The sequence below is a fragment of the Manis javanica genome, chromosome 11, assembly GCF_040802235.1.
Source record: "Manis javanica isolate MJ-LG chromosome 11, MJ_LKY, whole genome shotgun sequence".
NCBI lineage: Eukaryota > Metazoa > Chordata > Mammalia > Pholidota > Manidae > Manis > Manis javanica.
Window position 1 is genome coordinate 2,802,957 of NC_133166.1, and position 8,991 is coordinate 2,811,947.

Here is an 8,991-nt window from a genome sequence, read left to right on the forward strand (position 1 = left end):
TGGAGGACAGGCTCCACCACAGACAACTATACTATAGTGTGAACTAGGGGTAAGAGGCAGGAGGGAAAGTGACAAAGCCATTGTTTAAAATTTCCCTCTGTGTGCCAGTCTTTATGTGGCCAGTAAATTTTTCTTTTTAATCAAGCATTTATTCTTTCATCTTCTTATAAATTACTTCCCATTTCCTTTGAATTCTCAGACTGCTATCCCTTTCTCCATAGTCCAGGATGACATGAATACCACATTCTCCCTAAATGTCTTTGAACTCGTGTGTAGGGCTTTCCCTTACATCTATAATTAAACTTTGATTTTTTTCCCCTTTTTATCTGCCTCAGATCAATTTGATTCTTAGACCAGCAAAAAGAACCTTGAAAGGTAGAGAAAACTTTTTCCTCTCTAACCATGTCAAGCACTGATAGAGGACTTATTATGTGCAGGCATTTTTCTGAGCATTTTTACATATATTAACTGATATGATCCATACAATAACTCTAGGAAGTACAGAGTGTGACTGTATCCACTTGAGGGTTGAGGAAACTGAGGCATGGGTGAACTAACCAAGGTCACTCAGATAGTGTCAAGATTCAAATAAAGGTATCCTGTCTTTAAAATATATTCTCATAAGTACAATGTCATGCTGTCTCTCCAATAAGGTTATCCTGAGTGGACAGGAAGTAGAAATAGAAAGTGGGACAGGAGGGACAAGTAAAAAAAGGATAGGCAAAGATCCTTGTTAAAATAATGACTGAAGCATTGAGTTCATTTGACAACTAAAGTGGCCTAAATGCACAGCACAGAGCATCAGCAGCTATGTAACAGCTCCGTCCTAGACCTTTTTCTACTCCCCTTTATGGCGACTCTGTTTTGACTTCCTACTGTCTTAATCTACACTGATTGTTGCACAATGTATTTAAATATTTTTCTACTCCCTTGAGACTCATTTTGTTGAAGTTTCAATCTGATTCCAGGATTAAAAAATTGCAAATAATTGCCTGAGGGAGAGTGGCTTGGATATCTGTTAATTATTCTTGGAATGTCCCTTTAGGAAAAGCCAAAAGTATTTAATGCCTGACTGTGACTGTAACAGAATAAATAAATTATATAATATCATGAACACTGGGAATTATAGATCTGCTTTTGTCAGGATTCCAGTTACACAATATCATTGCATATAGTACAGACACACAAATACATATGCACACATATACATGCATATACACATAATGCATGAGTAAACGAAAGAGTGACTTCCTAGAGAGAGATTGTATTGCAGTAGGGCAGGGACATGGGACAAGCATCATGATTAACTTTTCCTGCCTATGATGAAAAATGCCAAGATATGAATAGTATAGTAAAACAGGAGAGACCCCATCTTAAGTCTAAAATTTCATTTTAAAAACCAGGGAGTTAGGAGGTAAGATTCCTAACATAATCTTTAGTAATCAGCCAGTAACCTATCTAAGGCAGGGGAGGTGATGTTACCTGATGTGTTTCCCAGTGCTTGCGGGAAACCGGTATCTTCGAGAAGAACAAGATCAATTAACTCCTTGTGTTAAGTTTACCCTGCAGAATTATTTAGAGGACTGACTGTGGATGTTGACACAAAGTCTCTCACAAAAGAGAGACATCATGAGACTACATGTCAAGCCTACACACAACAAACTTACCTCCTCTTTGCCCCATTTTGGAAAGCCTTAAAAGACAGAATCCTAACCCCTTGCAGGGCCTCCTCTCTGAGGTTGCCTGCACTCTCCTTTCCTCAAGTGGGTACTTTTTGAATAAAGCCTCTTCACTGCTCAACTTATGGCCTTTTGTCTCTGTGCTCTTACAGTGCAAAGTGTTTTTGTCTGTTATTTCATTCTATTTTTCAGATGTAAGCAGAAGTCGTCACGCTGTCTGTTCTACTTCAGACAAGTAGGCAGGAAACTACTGAGAGCTCTGATTTGGGCTTGCAAGTTCCCTTCACTTGGGTGACCTGGACAGGACTGCAGCTGCATGATCCTGCTCTTTAGTAGCCTGCCTGAAAATCTCCTTTTTTTGCCTTTGGGAATTTGTCAGAACATAATCTCACTCATTCAGTGCTCTGGGGCTCCCCCAAATCTTGGGTTGGAAGGGGCTTAGTTCCTATGTTATGCAGATTCAAGAAGACAGTGGATGCCAGGTGACCCTGACTTTAGGAGTTGGCCAGAGATCTGCCCTATGCCGAGCGGGAGTTCAATGCACTTCCTTTTCATCCCTGTGCTGTTCCTTGCTCTCTGCTGCCCGCAAGACGGCTGCCGTTCACTGCTACTTTCACTTTAATGAGTTCCTTCCTTACCTACACTTGTCTGACCTGTTTGGGCATTCTTTCTCATCCTGGGTCAAGAACCCTACCCATTCAGGTTGAGGTTTCACCAAGTGTTTCACCTAGTGCACAGAGAGACCTCCGCAGATGCAACTGCACAGCAACAATACAATCCTGAACAAGAAAACATGTACTAACTAAGAATATTTTATGGATATGTAATTATAAGTTAATATAAGACAATGTCTCATGACATTGTTTCTGTCAACAGATCAGTGATAAATGTTTTCTTAATTTAGTCATAAAGTATCTTTCATCTGTTTTTAAGGATTTCTCTTTATCATTGGTTTTCTGAACTTTAATTACGATGCATTTTGATGTAATTTCCATTCTGCTTACATGGCTTAAAATTATTGTAGCTTCTCATATTTTGAGGAGTATAACTGTTTTTATAATAAGTTTTAATATGAATGCATTTAATTCTCCCATGGCAGAGATTGGCAGAACGGATTATTTTTAAAAATCATAATCCACCTATATGCTGTCTGCAAGAGACTTCCTTTGTTTCCACTTCATTCAGAAAAAACAATGTAAGAAAAAACAACATCAACGAAAAGTTGATTAAAACAACCAGTTTGTTTACTGACATAGAATTTAGCAAGATTTCTCTTGGGGTAAATGTGAGGTTCTATAGATAAACCAAAAAAAACGTTGAATTAAAAGCAAAAAATGTTGGGAAGGGTGTAAAATTTAATTGAGACCTAAAATATGAGGACACATTTGGCTGAATTTAAAGGGGAAATAATCTATTGGTGAGATATAATTAGTCTTTGCACTGGAGCCAAAAATAATGTAATTATATCTATTAGAAATATTACTGTGACATTTGCCTTTTTCAGTTTATTAGAACAATATTCCACAAATTGAATATCAGATATCAAGTTTGCACTGATTCTTAAAGAGCCTGTGGAAAGCATTTTTTACCTCTTTGTTCCTTAAGCTGTAGATCAAGGGGTTAAGCATGGGGATCACCAACGTGTAAAACACGGAGGCCATTTTATCAGTATCAAAGGAGTGAGTGGATTTGGGCTGCATATACATAAATAGTAGAGAACCGTAAAACACAACCACCACCATCAGATGAGAACCACATGTGGAGAAAGCTTTTTTCCTGCCTTCTGCAGAATGCATTTGAAATATGGCTATTAAAATCAGCACGTAGGATGCTAGGATTACCAGGAGAGAAGAGATCAAATTAAATGCTGAAAATACTATGAGCAACAATTCTATGTCTTCTGCATTTGAGCAGAGCATAAGTAGCAAGGGAACATCGTCACAGTAGAAATGACTGATGACATTAGTGCCACAGAAAGTCAAAGTAAAAATCTTAATAGTGAACAGTAGAGCCTGGAAGGTACCGTAGAGGTATGGAATGCCTACCAACACGTGGCAGAGTCTCTGGGACATGATGACATTGTAGAGCAGAGGGTGACAGATGGCCAAATAGCGGTCATAGGCCATAGCGGACAGGATGAAATATTCAGTGATAATGAACATCAGGAAGAAAGCCAACTGCGTGGCACATGCATAGTAGGAGATGGTATTCTGATCCACAATGAAATTTACCAGCATCTTGGGACAAATGACAGTAGAATTACCAAGATCAATGAAAGCCAGGTGCTTGATGAAAAAATACATAGGTGTGTGGAGGCGGGAGTCCACCTGGGTCAAGACGATCATGCCCAGGTTGCCCACCACCGTGACTGTGTAGATGATGAGGAAGACCCCAAAAAGTGGGGCCTGCAGCTCAGGCTGCCTTGTGACCCCCACCAAAATGAACTCAGTCAGCGATGTGAGGTTCTTTTGTTCCATTTGGTCCAGAGAGCTCTTCTAGGAGGAGGCAGAGGAGTTGTTACTAGCTTTCCTGCAGTGCTGAGGCAGGTGTGGGTTTAGTCAGAGTAGGGTGAGAGCCTGTGAGGAAGCGAAACAGGATAGTGGCAGGGCTTCAGGGAGAAAGAAAACAGTATAATTGCAGTCGGGACAATATAACAATGTACAAGGAAATTCCTACGGAAACTCCATGTTAAACATTAAGCAAAGTTAGAGGCACACAGATTCGTTAGGATAAAAATACCAAATTAGGAATATAGGCCGTCTTCAGGGGGATTGGTTATAGCAAAGGACAGCATTCAGGCAACAAGTAGTAAGAAACAGACAACTCAGCTTAACTTAAGATATAAACCCCTAGGCTCAGCCCAGCCAGGAGGACACCTGTCCCCTCCCAGCATGCTCCAGGAGCTCTGTGCTTTTGCTTTCTCCCTAAATAAAAAGTCTCTCTGTCCTACTTGCCTACCTTAAGCATTAGTGACGTTCATTCTTTGACTTTGCGACCAAGAACCCAGGCATCATCTTTTGGAGGCTCGTCCTGGATGTCTCCATGCTCTCAGCCACGGAGAGGGCATCTGCCATTCCCCACTACTCTCGCTTTAATGAGTGCCTCCCTTACCTGTACTCATTCCACCTGTGTGAGAATTCTTTCTTGTCCAGAGTCAAGAACCCTCCCCCATCCGGGCTGAGGATTCACCTGGTGTGCAGGTAGAGACCTCCCCAGACACAGCTGCCCAGTAACACTGTCAGCTAAACAAACTGTATTTGTAGATAGAATGGACATTTTCCTACATAATAGGGAATAGAAGCATAATTCCCACATCCGATTTGGAAACTAAAATAAATGAGAATCTTTTACTTCCCAAGATGAGGGATCCATATGAAGCATATGCACTACATGCATGTAAACTCCATATAGTGTCAGTAATATTTGGAAGAAATCCATAGATTAAAAAAAACAGCGATATTAATATAGAATTATTAGATGATTTTTCTCTACACAGTGGTATCACAATGTCTCTTTACTATGCTTCTTTTTTTGTCTGAGAATTCCTGTGGAATTTTGATGTTTTACAAAGAGAGGCAGAGATAATATGAAGCCATAATGTTTTTCATTATTTTAATTTTAATTTTATTGTTGTGTGAAGAATATGAAACATGAGATCTACCCCATTAGATTTTTAAGTGTACAACACAGTATGGTTAACTCTAGACCAGATGTTCTATAGCAGATCACAAAATCTTTTTTATCTTGTATAAGAGAGACTTCACACTTTTTGATTAGCAATTCCCACATGATCCAACATCCAACATCTGGGTATTTATCAAAAAGAATTGCTACCAACGTCTTAAACAGGTATTAGTGCCCTGCCCATTCTTATTTGGAAAAGGATATCTCTGAGCAGTTTTGAACATCCTGATGTTTACATTTTAAATTCTTCCATTTAGGGCTAACCACCAAAGGAGACAAGATAAAAAAAATATGCAAAGGGATGACTGACTTCTTAATCTTAAGGCATGGTGAAATCAGTTAGGAATGTTTTGAGTTTCAGAGCTTTCTCTATAACTCTTAAAAATAATTTCATTTATTTGCTAGTCTACTCAATCAGTTTGTAAAGCCTGTTGTTGAAAAACAATTAAGTAGCGAACAACCCAAAAGGGAAAACAAACTACTAAAAAATCTAAACACCCATGCATAGAAGTCTTTATATTAAAATTATATGCAGTTTATAAAACATTCCATGGGGAATACATATTTTAAAATATTCTTTATCAAATGTTGCATTGGATATGTTTATATAAAATAATATACATCAAATATTACATAGGACATATACTAAAAACGATGTGTTTATCTGAAATTCAAATGTAATGGGGTGTCCTGTGGTTCATCTGGAAATCCCAGCTTAAATTAATAGCTTCTATTAGATGAGATCAGTAATGATGTTTCCAGTTATCTCTAGTTTCCCCTTCAGTTGCAATACTCAAATTCCACTACACCTCTCACAGATCAAGTGGGTCTATGAAATCTAGTCATAGAATAGTCATAATCTAATGCTCTAAAAATACCATACTACCCCAGAGAACTCCAGTTAACAAAGGAGATAATGTCTGTTTGTGGTGTTGAGAAAGAATCAACTGTCAGTGACCATAACAGTGTCCATGGTCAGAAGCTCAGAATCATAGGAAATGACCAACGTCCAGATGATGATCAGATCAGCAATTCCTATCCACTCACCTTTAATGAGGAACTGGATTTTCTTCCCCTAACTTGCTCTTTAGCTTTAATGAGTAGAATTTATGCATTTCCTCCCTTTTGTGATGCTCCCTGAAGAGGAGGAGGATGTCCAAATCACCTGAGATAAATTTTTTTAATGCCTTGTGGTGCCTACTAATTATCCAAGACACCCTACATATTCTCTAGTGAGAAAATAGAAGGGCCAATTCAAGCAAAGGAGCAAAACAACATGACTGATACATACAGTTCCATGGAGACCTACATGATGTAAAGATACTCTCACAGAATCAATGATTAAAGTAATCATGGAAAACACTTTTACATAAACTTCAACCCAGTGAAACTGTACAGTTTCAAAAGTAATGAAAACACTAGAAATAACCTTATCATCATCACACAGAACTTTTTCTTTGAATTTATTATTCTTATTATTTATTATTAATAGAACTTAACTATCAGTTAGGTTTTGGGGAGTCAAAGTCAGATACACATTTACTGTGTGGGAGTCAGTGCCCTGAGCCCTGCATTGCTCAAGCTGTAATTGAACTTCTAACTTGTATTGGTAAATCTTCTTTCATTAGGACTGCACTGAAAACTGGATAATAGATAATATTTCCTTGAGAAATGTTATTCAGTTGGTGTTCTAAAAAGATGACTCAGAGAGTTAGATGACAGCTCTAAGTAATTCAACTTCTGCAGTGAAGAAAGTCTTCCATAACCTGTGTGTGTATATAATGGCTACTGGTCACACTTGGCTACTGAGCAGTTGAATTGGACATAGTTCAAAGGATTGAAATTTAATTTTACTTACTTTTAATTTATACTTAAATATTCACTCACTGCTGCAATGGAGAGTTCAGATGTGATGGACGGCTGTCATTTTCAATTTTGAAATATCTAGACTAAACATGATTGGAAGGTGTAACTCCCAGGGGGGGGAAATATTTTCCCAGCCCAGGGCATAACACCTTTGAACTGATATCAGTGAAAGAGAGAAATAAAGTGGGAGAAACCCGTTTATTACCCACAAGCAGTCATCCACTTGTGCTCACCTATCTCTCTCAAAACCTGGCTGCAGAAAAAAGGGGACCCAAGCTATCTGTTCATGATATGCCCTTGCTTCCCCTTGTAATTATCTATTGATATGGCAATGCACCACGGCCAGATGGGAGATTCTGGAAATATTGCAATTTTACCCAGAGTCCACCACTCCAGAAATCTTGCCTCACAATATACTCATTCCTGTGTGAGAAAACTGGAGCACTATAACCAGACTCATAGCATACAATAGCAACAGCAGTGAAACCATGATATTCCTCAAGCCGGAGGATTCATCTAAATTCAGAGTCCATTGCAGATTAAGTCCATAGCTCACCCATCTCACAGGTGCTAGTAGCTGAATGTATAGGGAGTTCAGAGCAGTCATCATGTGGCAGCTGCAGCCAGAGGGAGAGTCCAGGCCACAGGGACTATAGGAAAAAATATCCTTGAGGGTGATAAGATACATGTTTTAATGACACCAGCATAGGCAAATCTTGTCCATAAGGTAGGATACATGTGAGAGAGTGGTCCTGTGATAGGAAAGTGGCAGGAATGGGATCTCGTCCTGGTCTAGTCTAGCAGACATTCACCCCTCCTCCCTTTGGAGTTACAGATGGGTCAATGTGGGGCTATGGGAGGTACATCCCTGGCCATAAAGATAAAACAAAACTTCTCCTAAAGGATACTCTTACCTCCTGGACATTTTGGGCACACTACCACGATCTTTGGGGGTCACTCTGCTGTTACTCCAAGAACACACACAGCCTGATTCCAGGCCTTTTCCCCAAGGAGCCAGAAGGGCCAGCTATTGCAAATCCTTGTGTCAAAATGCCCAGGGCCACATCCACTCAATAGAGTCCCCAGTGTTTAATGCAGTTGGAGCGGCAGCAGATTGTTACTCTGATGACCATATCCTGGCTTCAGTAACACCTCCTTCATTTGCACATTCAGCTGTACAGGAGAGGCAGCAATGTGTATTAGCATGTCCATGGGGACCAAGACTCCTTTTTAGGGGTTCTCATTCAAATGCTGTAGCACTGTCCATAAGTGAACTGACCAGCTCAGAGGACTATTGGTGTCTGCCTTCAGGCCAGATTTCAACAAACCATTGTGCCTCTCTATCACATCTGCCCCAGGAGAGTCACATGGCGTATGAAACTTCTACTTTATTCCCAATTGCTGTACCTGCCCTTGTAACACATGTCCACTAAAGTGGGTGACTTGATCACTCTCAATCACCTGTGACAGGTCATAGGCTGCAAAGTGACAGTCTAGGACCCTTTTAGTGGTTTGCTGATCTGTATTACATGCAGGAAAAGCAACCAACAGTCTGGTAGCTGTGTCTACACAGGTCATGGCATACCAATACCCTTCGGACATGGGTGGAAGCCCAATATAGTTTATCTGCCACCTGACAAAGGGGGTATTGGCCCCTTTATTGTTGGCTCCTCTTGCTGGGTGACACAGTGTAAGTCCCTCTTAAAGCACTCCAGGCACTTCTTCTGGTCTCCACTGACTTCCTCAAAAGTCAATAGAAAGA

General features: G+C 39.9%; 1 protein-coding gene across 1 annotated transcript; it reads right to left on the reverse strand.

The window, feature by feature from the left end:
• Positions 1–3,214: 3,214 nt before the first annotated feature.
• LOC140844148 (olfactory receptor 8K5-like) lies at positions 3,215–4,159 on the reverse strand. The gene has a single exon (XM_073215625.1). The coding sequence runs from the start codon at positions 4,154–4,156 to the stop codon at positions 3,215–3,217; it is 942 nt and encodes a 313-aa protein (XP_073071726.1). The 5' UTR covers positions 4,157–4,159.
• Positions 4,160–8,991: the final 4,832 nt, after the last annotated feature.

Bases quoted from the DNA above. Each gene is read 5' to 3' on its own strand.
- LOC140844148 (XM_073215625.1), bottom strand. From the start codon at position 4,156: ATGGAACAAAAGAACCTCACATCGCTGACTGAGTTCATTTTGGTGGGG.